We start from the raw sequence: 19747 nt of genomic DNA, 5'->3' as shown, positions 1-19747 counted from the left end.
AAAATGGACAACTCGAAAGCATACGTCAAAGCAGAAAATAAACAAAATTTGAAATAAGTACATCAAAAGGAAAATTGACCATTCTGGATATCGTCGAAAATGGAACCTGTCCTATGGTAAAATTTACAGATGTACCTATGCCGAAAAAAAACGACCACTTACACACATTACTTAGGTACACTCAGAAATATGACGAATTGTAAATATGTGTTCTATCCAAAATCATTTGTTTGTGGGCTACATACATTAAGTTATGACTTGATTTAGACAATATTCAATTATCGCTTATTTAATTTTGCTCGTAATTCAAACTATCTGTATACCGAATTTCATCTAAATCAGTTCAGCGGTTTATACCTAGATATTTTCCTAGCACGAACGAAATGTTGTAAGAGTAACGAAATAAAAACATCGACAGTCCTGTTACAATCACAGACTTATATCGACTACCTACTAGACACTGCGTGCCACCATCTTGTACAAATTGAACGTAATCCGTACACTTTTAATCCTTTACAATTTATTTTTATAATTTGCAATGAATAGTTGTTTATATAGTGCAGCCTAAATGACTCTTTCAAGGTGTATTGTCTTTTTTAGTATAAATAAATAATAAAGACAAACACCTGTATCATTTAATTCCTCTACTTATTACCAACGTAAAGAAGTAATCAAACTTTTTATATTCATAGACGTTATTCATTAAAGAAGTATTTTTATATTTGTCTTTGTATAACCTCTATGTCGTTGCAGTGGTACTTATCGATAACAGGGACTGTCGATGTTTTTATTTGGTCAAACTCTACAACATTTCGTTCCTGCTAGGAAAATATCTAGGTATCATGATTTAGTAACAAACATTCAAACACCTTCACAAACGTTCACATTACTATTGAATACCCATCACACCGTATCTTACTATGGCCGTAACAGAAACGTGTTATATAGGCAAGTCAAAGTCTTTGTTTTTTTTTTAAAGTATGTGCCTATGCCCATTGCCCACTAGCAAGTTTCCTAACCAACCGTCGCCGTCTCGTGTCATACATAGATGAGTGTGTATACTGTCATGTATGCGCTTGACATTACGTTCCTGACACGTTTCTTTTAAGGTCATGGCATGTTATGTTGTAGTGGGTAGACATGATACAGTGTACTGGGAGTCTGGGTAGAGACCTTAACGCAGGTCCAATACAAGTTAAAACTAAACTGCCTGTTTTTTGCATAACTGTAAGTCTACATCGCGTAATATTCATCGTAATCTAGTTACACTATTATTGCCTTCTTTTGAAGTGTCCGCGCCCCAGGGACACCACGCCGAAAGAGACAGCGCATCCCTCTCGCTCGCCGACCTTTTAGTTTTCGTCCGGCGTTTCTTATTTAGTTTCCGCGCAAATTATCTCCAATTCTTCATATTATTAAACATCTGAGGGAGAACTAGCCCCCACCCCCCCTGGGGGCTTAATGACGGAGCGGTCAGCGCCCCCCTCTTCCCTACACTTGTTTCTTGTAAAATTTTTCCCCGATCTTTATTTTCTTTCGTAGACGTATATAATTAGAGTTTGTGCGTGTGTGCGTTAGGGGGTGCCGCGCGTGTGTGGGTAAGGGTGTAAGTCCAGTTATTAGTTTTCTTGTGAGTTTCGTTTGCGATGCTTTTGTTGGATTTCGATAATTTCGCGACAACGCTGGTTATCGTGGGGAGGGAAATCAATAATGTGTGGTAAGAATATGCTGAAGGAGGGGCTATTAAGTAAATCCCTATTTATCGAACGAATCGTTTCTCTTTTTCGTAATTACTGAGGCTGTAAGTTGTATTTTGAGGGCAAATGAGAAAATTTACTGGTAGCCTGGTCATTCTACAGTTTTTTTGAAAATAATTCGATATTTGGATATGTTTTGTATAAGTACGGCTTTTATTTCAAGAACCTATATTTTGGAATTAGGCAAAATAGATTTCGGAAGATGGTAAAAAAAATTGTATCCTAAAATAAGTAGGTGATTTTTTTGAGCAAAAATGTTATCAGTAAATTTATTGTCAAAATATGTTTAAATAATTCAGTTTAAGACCCGCAAGCTGAATCCACTAATATATCTAACAGGAAATTAAAAATAATTTCAAATCCAACAATACGAGTAGATTGGAAATTACGTATTTTGTTAAACCGATATAACATGAGCAGCAAAAATAAGTAGAAAAAGTCTCAAGGCACGTTAAAAAGACATACCTAAACCCTAACTATACTTGCCTTTCATGCCACTACCGTAATTATTTTTTAATTTTTACTTTATAAAATATGAAGCCTTTTTTTAAGTTACTTTAAAACAAATAAATGGATTTTACATGTGTTACAAAGAACATAAATAAAACGAGTAAATTATGAAGTAAATAGGCTTATAGCAATTTCGCCTGATTTTTACAGAATTATTAAAGATTATTTTTTATAAAATTTTACTAACGCGGTGATATAATTATATGCAAAAAAAAATTGCTTATTTGAATTAATGTTGATTTTACTTAGAGCGAAGGTGTTAGGTGACTAGGGTATGGGTATAATCAGTCTGACGCTGGAATTGGATTGGATCTTGAAATCTTGATTCTGAATCTCGCGCTTTTGTTTTCTTAAAAAATAAATGTTTAGGCTTCCATAGCCAACAAGAATCTATTATAGCTTCGACATATTCGTCTGTCACAGCTTAACTCGAGCTAAAATCGATTAAAGACGAGTTATCCGTTACAATAAATTATACCTATAATTTAATGTCACATCATAGCTTTTAGACTCCATTCGTTTATTTTAGCATTAGAAAGAACAAGTTCATAAAAGTTAAGTATAAAATAAACATAAAGCATATACAAGGTGTTAATTAAATAACTGAAAATCAGAAAGTAGTTTGCTCAGAATCGAGAGTAGATTCGATTACACTATGTTTTAAATCAGGTTGTGTTTGTGTTTTTAAATCCTTTTTTTAATGTGCCCAGTCTAAAAGTAACGACTGCAACAGGCGCCAATTATATGTTTTTTTAGCGAGGTTGCATACTATTTGGATAATTTAATACTGAACGTTTTGCTATCAATGTGTGATTTTCTTCTCAAAACACAACTGACAAATTCATATTATGAGTAGAGTTAGAAATGAAGTAGAATTACTGACTTAGCAAAACATACGAATATCATTTAAAATAATGAAGATATTCAAAAATAAATGAAATCAACTAACTTAAAATGGAAAAATATTTTGGGGTGTCTAAGGTTTTCAGTTATTTCATTAACACCTTGTTTATAATAATCAAATATGTATCTGACATTTATATACAGTGTGTTACCGGCAGCCAGGCTTTATACTATTCGATTCTCTTAGAACACCATCGCTAGAAAACCTGCTACTTAAGTATCAAATAAAAAACCGCATTCATCGGTTCATCGGTCCACCCCTTTAAGAACTACGGTGCCACAGACAGACAGACACACACAGACACACATAGCGGTCAAACTGTTAACATCCCTCTTTTTGCGTCGGGGGTAAAAACTAAAAGGTTGAAAGCGCCTGATGTGGATCGTGCGGGAAACGTTATACCTACTAATTCAACGCTGACGAATCCGGACCACCCAGATAATAAAACAGCACCTTCTTGAATATCGATGGTTTATTTTATGGTGGTTCATGAATATGTACGGATCCCTGATCCTGGCTACGCAGGCCCACTTTATGAGGTTATTTAAATAACGAAGGTGTTTGAAATTAACAGTAAGAGGACCATGGACTTTTGTTTAAGTGACCGTCAGTCGGGCTATTTTTCCCCTAAGGTAAAAAGAGGGGTGTTATAAGTTTGACGTTGCCATTTTGGCTACGGAACCCTAAAAATAAGTCTATTGTTCAACTCTGTAAAGTTCCATAGTCGGGACCCATCTGAATTGTGACCAGTTAAATTTCCACAGAGTTCTAGACTAGGGACTAGACTTTTTTTTTAACACTCGGATATTTTTTATTTCATACTATTTTGATGTTACTGTTAAAATGGTAGCTATTAAGTTTCAAGGACATAATGCCACGTAATTTTTAACCCGTATTTTACTCATAAATTAAAACCGGGCGGATTTACCGTGATATAACATATTTGGAAATATTATTAATATGTTACTTTTATAATTTAGGTAGCTTGGAAACTTTCTGAACAGTCATTTCTAAACCCAAAAATTTCACAAAACCGTTTCTATGAATCACTGTGATACGTGATATGTCGCATTGAAACATACAACATTATACACTCATTCTCCTTTCACGTAATACATAAGCCATAGAATTTTAAAATGTCCTCTAAAACAGAGGTTTGATCAAAACTGCATCTAATTCTCGCCACATAAAGTTTAACTTTGCTTGCCTTTTTGAGACAGAACGTCTTTGTATTATGACAATTTATATTAGCTATTGAGAACATGTTTTTGTTTGTGGTTTCCTTAAGAATGACGTATTTAGATTAACTTCAATATGACCGAGTTTTGTGGTGTGATGCATTTCAATGGGCCGATTTGAGAAGCAATGCTTAGTCAACATTTTAGGTAACTTTAAGATGTAGGTGGCATTCACGGAATAAAATACATTTCGCAGGGTTGAATGGGGGGTTTGACAGAGGCGAAATATCTCTAGATGGCGCTAGTATCGTGATCGGTTAAATAAGTAAATGAGCCAATCGCAAGCAACTCAAACGGACCTCACTTTACTAACATAGTAAAAGAGGACAAGTAAGTTCACTCCGACCCTTTAGGAGACTTAACTGCCTACTCCGGCGCGGACGCTTAGGGTTGCCGACGTCTATTTTAGATTAATTACCTACCGGCAAATAATTGTAGTACGAAAGTTAACTTGAAATTGTCTAATGTCTGTCTCTAGAGTAAGCAGACATATTTTATGCCGTTATATTATTATTATTCTAAATTTAAAAATATTATTTATAAATTTGCCGGAATGTTGATGAGGACTGTTTACATACTACTCATGTTTACCTACACATAACACTATAACTATATTTTTTATAGGTAGGTAGGTACCTATCTATTATTATTTTATGTGTCCTTGCACAAAACTATTAGATACACTACACTTATTTATATACTACTAATTTACAACTATACCTAATACACAAAATACGTAAGTACGAGTACGCGAACGTAAAAGGTGATCATCTCGCGAAGCGAGCGCAAGACTACAGAAACTTAATCCTCCTTAAATTATCAGTGTGTGCGTGCGGCGGTTGCGTGCGTACCGGCGCCAAACGGCGCGCACAAATTTAAGCCGCGTGATTTACTTTTGTTCGAAGTGAGCTTATTTGTCCTCATTTACTATGATACTAACGCCTATTAACGATATGTCGCCTCTGTGACAACCCTCATTCATCATCATCATCTCAGCCGTAGGACGTCCGCTGTTGGACATAGGTCTCCCCCATAGACCAGTTGCTTTAGTTGGAAGCGGTCTGCATCCACCGCGAACCGCGGCTTTACCCAGTTCATCCATCCACCTTGGTGGACGCCCTACGCTGCGCTTGCCGATCCGCGGTCTCCATTCGTGAACTTTTTGCCCCAAACGGTAAACGGTTGAGTTAGTTTCATTGAAATTTATTCTAAGTCAGAATAGGCTATAACAAGCACTTTTGAATGCCCAAAAAAATCTACCAGTTCGGAAAAGCTCTATTGACAAACTGGCAAGAAACTCAGCGATTTTATTTTTTCTAACAGGTCTACAATTAGATTCACTAAGTAAGGGATCGCCAATGCGGATCAGAATTTACAATAGTTCACTTTCCTCTCTCCTATTTATAATATTCTTAAGGTTTAGCACGATCCCTTATATTTATATAATGTAGGTACCTACTTATAACTGTTACGTATGAATCATACATAATAGTTATTTATTTATTTATTTTAGGAAAACAAACAGCTTGAAATAATACAAAGTATAAAACACATAAAAATATTACAGTAGCTACAACAGTTTCACTATTAACAAGAAACATAACATGCTGCTCAGGCAAGACAAAAAAAAAACTAAATTTACAAGCACAACATCATCTTATTGTATTGAGGCACATGAACAAAGATATTAAAGATTAAATACACTTGTACTAATTCAAAAGAATTAATAAAGAGACTTATCGACAGCGGTTCCATTGCTAACATTGCCCTGCTCTTCAAAGCAGTAGCATATTGTTGCAAGCTCATATTGAAAACATCTATATCGGGAAAATTATAAGTGTATGATCCCTTGATCTTTTGAGCAGTGTATTCATCCTAGGTGACGTCTGGCGATGAGGTGGCTTAGTGTCCTATTTTGCACTTGATAAGCAAAGGGGTCTCGTGGTGACCTAATGGTATGACCTATGGCCTCTAGCAGAGAATCGTAAGTTAAAATCCAGGCACACATCTGAGTTTTTCGAAATTCATGATCATAACCCAGTATTTTTCAGCCTGTGGGTCGCGACCCCCTGGGAGGTAGCGAAGCCTCTATTAGGTACTAGGAACACTACCTACTTCAGTAAAAAAAAGTTTAAACATACTTATTAAGTAAATGCGGTATAAAACACATGAAAAAAACGGGTAGGTGCGAAATATTTTGCCATGAAAAAGGTTGAAAAACACTGTCATAACCTAACCAACTTCAAAGAGCTGACAAACTCCCGACATTGTCATTTCCAAGTTTATCTCTAAAACTGCTGAACCAATTTTTTCAAACTTCTACGAACTACGACAAAGAAATTCGCTTACACGTAAAAAAACCGTATCGAAATCGGTCTATTCGTTTACGAGCTACGATGCCACAGACAGACATTGGCGTCAAACTTATAACACCCCTCTTTTTTGCGTCGGGGGTTAAAAGCACAAAATCCATGGTATCTTTCCTCTCGTTAGTATAACAAAATTAAATCTAACCTAATCTAATTTGTTTTGTTTTGTTCTTTTCCATTGGAGGACATTTTTCCCAGTGTTTAGTAGGTTTTGCCGTTGTACAGTAAAAAAAATCTAAAAAACGAAATATGAGAGGTATTGGTGTATGAACGATGACAGCGCGAATCAAACAGTCTTGTTATGTTTACGCCATCTTTGACGAGACATTTCGTATGACAGCGGTGTTGTTGCTAAGCAACGCATAGACGTTACGTCGCTTAGCAACAACACCGTTGACGAAAATTCGTTCGCTATTACTATTTCATTCACACAATGGTTCAATAACATATATCTATCCCAGTCGTTGATGATAAAGCAAGAGTTTTGTTTCGAGTTGAGATAAGTAACCTTTTTGCTTGAACTTGAACCTGTACCATGTCAGGAACTGTGGTGCCACAAAGTAAAAAAAAGTCATTACAGCCCTTGGGCTGTAAGCTTTTATTAACAGTATGGCATGTAAGTTTATCTGCCTGTTAGGGTGCTGCTTGCCAGCAAGTGTGATATGAACATATTATTTATAAATATATATTTTGCTCACAATATTGAAAGAAAAACTGACAAAAAAATCGAACGTCTCTTTCAATTTAATAAAAAAAAACTAAAATGCCTCAGAAATTCCTAGAACGTTTATAATAAAACCACAACCTCCAGATAACTAATTAAAGAATTAACAAACGTGAGTAAATTTCCTGACGCGCGTAATCCACGTCATACACAACCCATTCAATTGTAATACAACCCTGCCACAATGAGACTTCGGTCCATCTAGTAAACAAATTTTACTGCATTTACACTCTCGCTTCACTCTGCCTCGTGCCACGCATAGCACTCGATAGAAAACAAGTTTCTGTTTACAAGCCCCTGAAGCGATAGCGCAGTATCTTTAGAGAGAAAGACAGAATCATATTCGATGCAGAGAAAAATATATTACGCTTGTACCACCTAAAATGTAAAAATCTCGGTACCCAACTACTCTGAATGTAACCCAAGACTATCTGAAATATATTCTATACCTAGGTATAATACCACAATCTTGAAACATTTTTAGTAAAGCTAAGAAAACTTTCAATTTCATAAGCTAAATTTATTTTCATAATATTTTTTATAATAACACCATCACTTAGTGAAATGGAAATTGGGAAACATAAAACAGGGCAAAATCAAGGAGCAAGTAACAAAAAATAGAGGGACCGTTGAGCGGCAGCTGAGGGGCTACTACGAAATTCGAAAATCGAATCTCGTGTCGTGCCGTCCCGCTGACGCTAATATCATTTAATACGAGAGTGAGAGAGACGGTACCGTAAACTTCTTTAACTTTGCCCTCTGGCTCCAACATTGGCTTATTCGATTTAGAGTCAATAACTTAGTACTCTTATAGGTTTTAAACTTTTATCTACACGGGAATTATTATTACGGGGGGATATAAGTTTAAAAACCTAGAAGGGTGCTAGTTATCAACTCTAAATCGAATCAGGCAATGTTGGGGCCAGAGGGCAAAGTTGAAGCAGTTTACGGTACGTTATGAACTTCGATTTTCGAATTTCGTAGTATTACCCCTGTTCCACGGCCGAGACTAGTAGCAAGTGCTCGTTCATACCTCGCGATCGCGACTCGTCTCCATATTCGCGCGCGAGTGTAAATGCGACACTACAAGCGAAGGTTGTAGCTAGGGCCGCAGAATATGTGTTGAGTTGACTGTACAAGAACAGTGGCGGTTTTCCTTAAACAAACGTCCTCAAAACCCTGATCCTTATTTTTGTAAATATAAGGTTCATATTGCGCTAGCATGATGGATATGAACTGATAGTGAATAACGTCACAATTTATATTATATATTGTGTATATTTTATTGTTTACTGGCTTATTCGCAAGGCTTATAAAAATCTGCTAGTTCCTTCATCATCATCATCTCAGCCTTAGGACGTCCACTGTTGGACATAGGCCTCCCCCATAGACCTCTAGTTGCTTCGGTTTGAAGCGGCCTGCATCCACCGTGAACCCGTGGCTTCAACCAGATCATCCGTCCATCTCGTTGGTGGATGTCTCACGCTGCGCCCGATCCGAAATCTTCGGCCTTTTCGGAACCCAACGGCCATCTGTCGCTAATTTCTTACTTTCCAATGAGAATTTCGAAAAATTACTTCATCCTCATCATCCCAGCCTATATACGTCCCACTGCTGGGCACAGGCCTCATCTCAGAACAAGAGGGCTTGGGCCATAGTTCCCACGCGGGCCCAGTGCGGATTGGGAACTTCGCACGCACCATTGAATCGCTTCGCAGGTTTGTGCAGGTTTCCTCACGATGTTTTCCTTCACCGCATAGCTTGTGGTAAATTTCTAATGTAATTCCGCACATGAATTTCGAAAAATTACTTATCAATGCATATTTATGATATTCAAGATTTATACCAGGTGTGGCCTGTAATACGAGCAAAAAAATTCAAACATAGATCGTCCTCATCAAACTAAACAACATTAGTTCAGCGATTTTAAAAAATAATGGAGTCTTAGAATTTTCCCTTTCCATACAAATTAAATACTGCTATCAATGTACGTCATCCTAGAGCACAACTGACGTCGCCTGTCACGCTACAAACATCAAGCATTTTGCTTTACATTCCTTCTTCGAATATAGTTTCTAGACGCCCAGATGGCCTAGTGGTTAGAGAACCTGACTACGAAGCTTGAGGTCCCGGGTTCGTTTCCCGTGTCGGGGCAGATATTTGTATGAAAACTACGAATGTTTGTTCTCGGGTCTTGGGTGTTTACTATGTATTTAAGTATGTATCTATCTATATAATTATATTTATCCGTTGCTTAGTACCCATAACACAACTTTGCTAAGCTTACTTTGGGACTAGGTCAATTGGTGTGAATTGTCCCGTGATATTTATTATTTAATATTTAAAACTATTATTTTAATCGCTGAACTAATGTTGTTCAGTTTGACGAGTATGATCTATGTTTTAATTATTTGCTCGTATTACAGGCCACACCCGGTATATTTCTCTCAAGTTTTAAGTCTCGACCTAGCTCTGCGATAGGATAGACGTCAAGCACAGTATTGTTTTATTGTTATGAGCCATTGCTATCCTACGAGAACAATGCAGTTTGCGGTATAATCTGTGTGATAAATTTCATCCAAATTCCAGTCGTTTTAGCGTGATTTAAAACATTAAAAAAATCCAAAACTTCACATTTAATTAATAACGACATAAGGGCAATAATTATTTGATTAGAAAAATATTATACACTAACAAAAAACAACAACAACAACACAACAAAACACAAAAAAACATAATTTGTCTCGATTTCCGTGTTTCTATTTTCTCTGCTTTGTAAATGTCACGAATAAATATTTTTTCTTTCTTTCTTTATACCCGGCCCATCCGGTATAATTCAGAGTTTAAAAACATTAGACAATCACAAAACATTTCATTTAATTATAAAAACAAACATAATTAAGAAATCCGTTTCATTACAAACGAATAAACCGAAAACTACCTAATACAAGTATAAAACTCAGTCTTAATACCAATTGCCCATTTCCCCCCATTTTCCCGGAAATTTTTGCCGATAGTTAGTTCGCACACATGCTCGCCGTATACACACACGGGGGCGCGCGTGTGTGGGTGAGGGGAGGTTGGGGTGGCAACTCTGTTAAACTAATTATTGTAAGCGAGGTTGGGCGTCTAAGATTTTTCTACAGGCTATATGTGTCTTTATAATATGTGTGTATATCCATTTAATCTTATGGATCAATATTACTGTTGCGTAACTTCATATGAAATGATTTGGGGTTCTCACTGTTGTAATCTACTATACTTTTCCCGACACTTCGCACATGAATACCATAAGATCTGACCATGATATGTCTGTGTGTCTGTCTGTGGCATCGTAGCTCTTAAACAGGTGGACCGATTTGAATGCGGGTTGTTTTTATTGAAAGCAGGTTTTCTAGCAATGGTTCCTAGATATGTTTCATCAAAATCGGTTCAGCCGTTTTTGAGATGTTAAACTTTAAAGTGACGAAGTCGCGGGTTTTCTACTTTTTGTTGGTAAGGTTATCTTTTTTTACAAAATTGCCATGGGATACCGAAAAATCACACCATAGTTTTCATTAACTGTGCCACAAGACTAATCCTAACGGTTGAAATTTAAAGATTTTATTCCGATCGCGTGGGAATCCTTACTTATATTATAACTGCGACAGTGTGTGTGTTTGTATCACAGACATGATATTGTTTAAGTATATGAAGTTCGTGGTTTGTATGTTTGTGTGTTTGTATGTTTGTCCGCCTTTGACGTCGAAACGGAGCGACGGATCGACGTGATTTTTGGCACAGAGATAGTTTATGGGCCAGAGAGTCACATTGGCTACGTTTATCCAGGAAAATGCACAATTCCCGAGAGAACAGGGGGGACACAACTTTTGCTACTTTAGGAGCGATTATTTCCGGAAATCTTCACTTAATATTTTTTTTTTTTGAGAAACTTTAATATCTTTTCAAAAACGTGCCAATTGTTGATGCGAGTTAAAAAAATTTTTTTTTTTTCAATTTCTGTTACGTTTAGGTATGGAGTGCCCCCCCTATAAATATATATTTTTGTAATTTAACTACAAAACTAAATAGCGGCTTTTACAAGACATCTGTACACCAAATTTCATTGATTTACATCTTGTAGTTTTCGAGTAAAATGCCTGTGACCGACAGACGGACTTGACGAAACTATAAGGGTTCCGTTTTTGCCATTTTCCGGAACCCTAACAAATTACATTTTAACAAGCATTGTCGTTCAATTGTAGCTGTAATATAAACGGGCCGGGTCATTATGATGATACAGTAATAAAGACCATTCGATTCTATTATAACGGTGGCCTACTGCGACAGTTTATGATGTTTTACGACACGATTATTTAGCTAGGCACTTGTCCTACCGCCGGCGATAAGCGAGAAGCTAGCTATGATAGTTAAGAGAAGTTTCCCTGCCGGCCGCGTGGCCGCGATATTGCTGTCTTTATCGCTCGTGACATAAGCGCTCGCAGCCGTCCCCCCCATGCCTTCCGCAACGACGTCCGTATAGAGATAGCTGTAGGCTTTTCAAGATTTGGGCGGTTGAATTTTGGGTTTCGTTGTCATCATATTATACGAAAAGTATAGCACAGAAATCAATGATATTTTACAATCAAGATATTCATTATATTTTCTATGCCTGTGGTTATTTGGATTTTTGTAAAAATGCTCTATTAGTCTGTAATTCTCGTGCAAAGTTGACATCTTTTTTTTTATCGACTTTTGAGCTCCTGTATAATTCTGATATTACACATTTAGTCTAGTCCAAAAAATTCATCTATTGCTGTTGCCTAGTTTTCAAATGAGACCGGGACTACGTTTGTATGGAGAATGGAACGAAGAGACTTCTCTTAAGTCCGCGTTTCAACGAGATGTGAGGATGAGAGCATAAGGCGATGAGTCATTATTTCTGTTTAATATTAGCTTACTCCGCATTATGGTAATAATTGTTTTTTATCCCCAGACGCAAAAAGAGGGGTGTTATAAGTTTGACCGCTCTGTGTGTCTCTCTGTCTGTCTGTCTGTCTGTCTGTCTGCGGCACCGTAGCTCTTAAACGGGTAGACCGATTTGAATGCGGATCCATTTGAAAGCTGGTTTTCTAGCGATGGTTCTTAGACATGTTTCATCAAAATCGGTTTAGCTATTTTTGAGATATTGAACTTTGAAGTGACAAAGTCGGGGGTTTTCCAACTTTTTGCTGGTAAGGTTCGGTTATTTATTAACCTGTCCTCGCACAGCACATCTCTGGTGGAAACATCTGAGCGGAGCGAGGCGAGGTAAATGAAGCGTTTCTATTGGTTCATTGAAAACACATCCCCCGCAACGCTCATCGCACGTCTCTGGTGTAAACGGAGCCAAACTGTGCTACTTTCCTCGAAATTAGTGCGTTACAGGAAAATTTCAAATTCGAACAATAATGCCGAGTAAGCTAACATTCAACAGAAATAATGACATACATCGTCCCAAGAAGGCGGCTTTCATCAAGTTGGCGTTATAACTGACCAATAGTCAGTTGTTTTTAACCCCAACGCAAAAAGAGGGGTGTTATAAGTTTGACCGCTATGTGTGTCTGTCTGTCTTGGTGTCTGTCTGTGGGCCGGTAGCTCTTTAACGGGTGGACCGATTTGAATTTTTATTTATTTGAAATCAGGTTTTTTAGCGATGGTTCTTAGACATGTTTCATAAAATCGGTTCAGCCCTTTTTGAGATATTGAACTTCGAAGTGACAAAGTCGGCGGTTTTCCAACTTTTCGTTGGTAAGGTTATGTTATGTAATAATAATAACAATTTCAATATAGGTATAGAGATAGTTTGAACCCCAAGGATCAACATAGGATACCTTTTATTCCGTTAGAGGGCGCCACCGCGCGATAACCTAGATACGCTACTATGAACTATGTTTTATAAAAAATCCATAAACCTGAAGCAAATCAAGGCTCCCATGATAAAATTTGCTACAGGCCGCGCGCTTACATATATATTACATATAATATTCCAGGTATGCTATGCCTGAGAGGAAACTAAATAAATAAAAACTTCATAAATATACCTAACTATAAAAAGAAAGCACCATCTAAGAGGCCCTCCTGCGGCATAGACCCCAGCACACTGGCGGCATTACCTCTCTGTACAGTCAGAGAAATTCGCTGGGAGAGGTAAGCGCCAGCTCTGGGGTCTCCTGAGGTCTCTATCAGCCAGGACGACAAGGCCCCCATGAAGGCCCTCATGTCAGCCGACCAGGGACCCATTGTCTCCACTGCGAGCGCCGCAAACTCATAGTCCTTTAAAAGAGAAGAGTATTTGCGGCGCTTGAGAACTTGGGCCTGGTCAGCTGCAGCCCCGGCTTGTGAGCGGGTTGCCTGAATGTCGACACACGTTGCGTCCCACACCAGAGCCCTACCCAGCTTCCATGGCACCAGAGTAGCCCCGTCGGGGCGCTTGCCTCGTCTCTGGCCATGCCCACAGGTTCAAGGATTGCGGGCACAGAGACGGTGGCAAGCGAGCGGCGGACCAGGTCATTGATGGTGCCATGGCGGAATAAGCGATCAGCGCTTTTGGAACACGAGAGGCCGTGACGTCCCAGCTAATCTACGTCCTTACCACATATTGTTGTATGTTGTGTTGTGTTCCTAAATATTCATCATCCAGCCTATATACGTCCCACTGCTGGGCACAGGCCTCCTCGCAGAACAAGAGGGCTTGGGCCATAGCACCCACGCGGGCCCAGTGCGGATTGGGAACTTCACATACACCATTGAATTGCTTCGCAGGTTTGTGCAGGTTTCCCCTCACGATGTTTTCCTTCACCGCAGAGCTCGTGGTAAATTTCAAATGTAACTCCGCACATGAATTTCGAAAAACAGAGGTGCGAGCCGGGGTTTGAACCCACGACCCTCTGCTTGAGAGGCGATAGGTCAAACCACTATGCCACCACGGCTTCCTAAATATAAATAAATTATAATGCTATGCCTTCTCATCACTTGCCGTAGATAGGGTAATCTCTGAAAGGTCCTTAACCCAATTCAAAAGATAATCATCCACGTATATCTGTTATTTTCATATTCCTATCAACCAACATTACACTAGTAGGGGGTATATTTACTATGATTACAAATGATTACAAATTATATTTCATTGATATTATTTGGTGGAAGGATTTCTGAGAAATTGGAGTATAGACCGGCTAAGTGAGAGTAACTCAGACACGTTGGGTTCAGTAGCTTTATTTATTTATATGAAAGCCGACGAATTAGGACTATGGATAGTTCAAGTTTCTAGCTAACCGCAAGACTTATTACTAGAGAGAGAGAGAGAGAGAGAGAGAGAGAGAGAGAGACATCTATTTGAATATGTTTGAAGTGGGAGCACCAAAGTTCGCATAGGTACTTTTCGCTATTAGTAATTCTTTTTTTTAGCATTAACTAGAAAAAAGGTACAAACAATCTTGACGAGTCTTTTTACTTAAAAACGGTTTAAAAAAAACGGCCAAGAGCGTGTCGGACACGACCAAGATGGGTTCCGTAGCCATTACGAAAAAATCCACTAATATTTTTCTAAGGATTTCGTATTGTGTACGGAGTCTTCCAAGTTTAGGTATATTTTATACCTTAGGCTGCTTTTACTCTTAGGGGCTGTTTCACCATCCATTGATTAGTGTTAACTGGCGGGTTAGGTGTGATGCCGTCTCTATTTGTTTAATTCGAATAGACGGAGACGGCATCACATTTAACCGTCGGTTAACGCTAATCAATGGATGGTGAAACAGCCCATTAAACTACTAATAATTCTCAAGCAATCTTTACCGTTATAATTTTCCTTGTATATTAGATATCAAAGCCGTGGTGGCCTAGTGATTTGACCTATCGCCTCTCAAACAGGGGGTCGTGGGTTCAAACATATTAACATACACATATTAAATAGTATAAATTACGTTCAACGACCAAAAACACTTGGGAATTTACCTAGCTTCTGAAAATTCCGTTAGGAGCATTTGTTATTGTTCTCTAGTGGGTTATTCCGCCATTTTGATCGGCAACGTCATACAAAAGGAAGGAAACTCTCGTCGATTGATTTAGCTATTTTGAAACCACAGGAATGACGTAATATTTGGTAAGATAATAGTAATTTTAACCTCAACAACAATATTTAACCCAAGTTCCCGATCCGCAATGGGCTCGTGTGGGAACTTCGCCCCAGGCCTTTCATTCTAATGATAATAATAATAATGCTGATGAAAACAGTTCGTGGTTAATTACATTAGATTTACTCCCTGTTTCACCATTAATTGATTAATTTTATGTGAATAATATCTGTGATGCCGTCTCTGTATGTTTGTCCGAATAGACGGAGACGGCATCACATTTATCTGTCAAATAAAATATATCAAATAGTAGTGAAACAGGCTCTGATCCAAGTGCTGATCACTGTCCCAAAAGTAGCTATCTTTAACTTCATGCATCAGGTTCATCCACCATTACCTCTCATATTTCGTTTTCTATAATTTTTTTACCGTAGGTACAACGGCAAAACCTACTAGACACTGGCAAAATTGTCCTCCGATGGACAGAGCCATATTTTTTTAAAGAAACAACAACAAAATATATCAAATAGTGGTGAAACAGGCTCTGATCCAAGTGCTGATCACTGTCCCAAAAGTAGCTATCTTTAACTTCATGTTTTATTTATTGTCTCTGACGTTTCGACCACGTTGCAGCAACCGTGGTCATGAATTGACTGAAATGCACTGAAATTCTGTGCAGGTTGTAGGACCTTGTGCAAGGTCCGCCCGGATTGCTACCACCATCTTGCTCGCTAATCCTGCCGTGAAGCAGCAGTGCTTGCACTGTTGTGTTTCGGCGTGGAGAGTAAGACAGCAGGTGGAATTACTGGCACTTGAGGTATCCCATATGTTATGTCGCCTAGATCCTGCATAAATACCAACTTTAACAGCATGACAAGTGAAAAACCAATTATTCAAGCCAGACCCCTTAGGCATGGTTCCGAAAATGCTGGCAGCGATCTGTCTTTTAATAGCTAAGCTAATTCTTTCTCTGAGGAAGCTGCCAGCTTTGACTTGGATGTGAACTTAATGTCAGGACTTGAAGTACTGTCTCCATCGAATGCTTTACTAAACGAAGTGGCCCCTGAGTAACGTGACCAGACGTCCCGTTTTGAACGGGACTGTCCCTTTTTTTGATTACGAGTCCCGGTGTCCCCAAAATGAAAACCGGGACGCAAAATTGACCCGTTTTCAAAAATCGCGCGAAATTTCAGTTCTAAAGGCGATGTTAACTAAGGTGAACATAAAAAAAACGTACCAAGCCGTTCATTCTTACATAAAAGCATCACCAGCTGTGTTAAAGCATATTTGTTCCTCTGTATAATAATATTGAAATTTAAGTAAATATTTTGAATATATTTTTTTAATTTATATTAAAATTCTTATGAACTTAACTTTTTCTAAATAAATGACGTTAAAAGTGCTTTTTTTTATTGACTACCTGTTAATTGACCTAAATAAACTATTGTCCCGTTCTGAATCAAAAAATAAATGGTCACTTTACCCCTGAGTCTCTTAAAATATTTTTATGAAACATGTATGACTTGTCCAGGGAAGAAGCTAATCAGACATTTCAAAAACTAATGGCTGTACAGTCACCAACACCAATATCTGACATAACAAGCGTGCATAAATATCTGATACGTCTCTATTTCTAGGGCCGGAAGAACGTGGCGGATATTAATGCTGGTCACTGTACCACAAAAACTTATTAAACATTTAACAGTTTTCTATGAAGCGATACGTGATAACGTGTCCAAGGGCCGTCTAAGATTTTGGGGTAACACGTTTAATGTTTAAAGGTTAAAAGTAATGATACTTTTGCCATCCAATCGAATAAAAAAAAATATACTTAACTGAGTTGTTCAGTCACAGTTTTAAGTGCAGAATAGGTGCTCCAAGGTAAGCTAAGTTTATAAGATTGACAAAGTTTGTTTTTGTACCAATAATAAATTAAACAACTAGGTATTTTTTAAATATTTTTGAAAAAGAGGCATTTTTAATTTCGCCTAAATATATTTTTATATGTTCATATATAACTTTGCCAGCTATTGCCAGCCTAAAAAAAACTATTCGTTACCTGTTTATTTATATTTTATCAAAGAAAACAACTAACAAATCCTCACGCATTCCAAAAGCATGAACTTGTTTTCCCAGACTAAAAGACAACCCCTTATCAAATGTCAACGCACATATCAACTCAAGAAAAACAACTCATAAAATATAATCAAACAAACAAGTAGAATAATTAGAACCATACTGAGTCACGACTGACTCAAACATCGGGTACCTATATATAAATCGCTTAGCTACCGGCACATCCATTCAAATCAAGACGCTCGCATCGGAAACATGTATTCCAAAATCGCTTTATTTGTCGCTCTGAACTTAGTCGCTGTCTTCGCTCAAAAGGCATGCGACTGCAGTGATGATCAAATCGAACAATCCCTCAAGGAATCAACAGACATCACTGACTTTCTGAATGAACTAGCTGCAAAAGACATCCCTGAAGAAGAGAAGTACCCAGTCGTTCCTCCAAACGTGATTACTGGTATGCTAGCCTGTGACTGCAAAGAGAACTTTAGAAGGAAGAGGAGGATTATCAAGGAAGATGTTGCTGACAGACCTATCAAGGCCACACCGAGACTGTCTAGGAGGAACTGCCCCAAGGGTTACTCGAGAATCGGACCGATTTGCATGCCGCAACACCAACTTTTGTAATTTCAAAATCGCAGACTTCAAAGTGAAAAGGCAAGAAAACTGTTGTAGTAAATTAAAAAATGGAAATGTCAAGAGAAGAAGTACTTAATGGGAGGAGTGCAACTCTTTTGTCATCGCCAGTGACAGTGTTAAAATGGCTGTAAAAATGTGATTTTTGTATTTTTTCGTGAATTTGATTAGGTTTTTAATTTTTTAGTTCAGATCGAGTTTTAAAGTGGGGTTTATTTGTCGTTTACATGAGAACCAGTGAAACAAAAGTAATGAAAGTATTATTTCTTTATTAATTAATGTTTACTTTTAAATAGTTTTAATTCGAAAGCTTTAATTAGTTTAATTAATTTAAGTTGGCGAAGAGGCATGCATTTAATGTGTTTAATAAAATATATTTTTCCACTTATTTCATTGTATTTAATGAAAATCCAACATGTTTACTTTCTTTTGAAACTCAGTAAGTATACATAGTTTATTTCTCTTTTGAACTAAGAAGACACATATAAGTTATTAAGAATAAAATCGTAAATAAAACTTAACTATAGTTTAATAATAAAAAATTGACTGTTTATTACCATTTGTGTTTGTTCTAGTCCTACTCGACAAACGTTATTTAGCGTCTACAGACAAACAAGTGTAATTTAAATAATAATTGCAGGTTAAATGTTAGCATATTATTACAAACCAGACCATCAGGTTTTTAATCATAAACAATAGCACAATTTTGTTTACCTGCGCGTTTTGTATCAACTTCCAATTTAAACATGTTTGTTAAAACCAGCCAACCAGTATAAAAACAAGCAGAAACGTAAAAGAAAAACAATTTTTCTTCGAACTATTATTTTTTTAGTAATACATAAGTATATAGATTACGAGTCTGTCTACATAGAATCCGATTTGAAAGATACAGTTTTGTGACAGACAGAATAGTAACATTAAGGTCCCATAAATATGTACCATTTGTGTGTGTACTAATTTCGTTTTCAACCCTTATAGGGTCTTAATATTTTCTACCAAGTGAAGGCCTGTAAAAACGCGGTTATATATTTCATTATCGTTCATCATTAACAAGTTCATACAGGTAACTATAGGACAATAATTTCTTTATGCTCAAAACCAATTTTACCACTATTTCATAACTTTTTGAACATTTAATCCCGTTTATTCCCTAGCTATGACACTAAAGGTATATGTGTGCCAAATTTCAAGTCTTTAGCTTCATTGGTTGAGTCTGTGCGTTGATATATCAATGTTTGGCTTTGCCAGCCATATTCGGGCACATAATAAACAAGCCTAAAGGTTCGCCTTTGTCGGACACGACATGGAGGACATCATCATATCAATATCAGTCAGTCAGGTCTTTGGATTTTATATGGGGTGCCCCTCGGTAAACCGAGGGATTTTGAGAGAGTATTCCTGGACATATTTAAAGATAAAAAAATGAAGTAAAATATCCTATAA

General features: G+C 37.4%; 2 protein-coding genes across 2 annotated transcripts in view; one reads left to right on the top strand and one right to left on the bottom strand.

Moving 5' to 3' along the window:
* Positions 1-19747, bottom strand: part of LOC141438690 (uncharacterized) — a 78815-nt gene that overhangs the window by 44965 nt on the left and 14103 nt on the right. The window lies entirely within an intron of this gene.
* LOC141438725 (uncharacterized) lies at positions 17881-18692 on the top strand. Its single transcript, XM_074102650.1, has one exon. It carries the CDS (start codon positions 17927-17929, stop codon positions 18293-18295), a length of 369 nt encoding a protein of 122 aa, XP_073958751.1. The 5' UTR covers positions 17881-17926; the 3' UTR covers positions 18296-18692.

This window comes from Choristoneura fumiferana, chromosome 19 (genome assembly GCF_025370935.1).
Source record: "Choristoneura fumiferana chromosome 19, NRCan_CFum_1, whole genome shotgun sequence".
NCBI lineage: Eukaryota > Metazoa > Arthropoda > Insecta > Lepidoptera > Tortricidae > Choristoneura > Choristoneura fumiferana.
The sequence above is the reverse complement of the archived record's forward strand: the minus strand, read 5'-3'. Positions and strand labels throughout refer to the sequence as shown.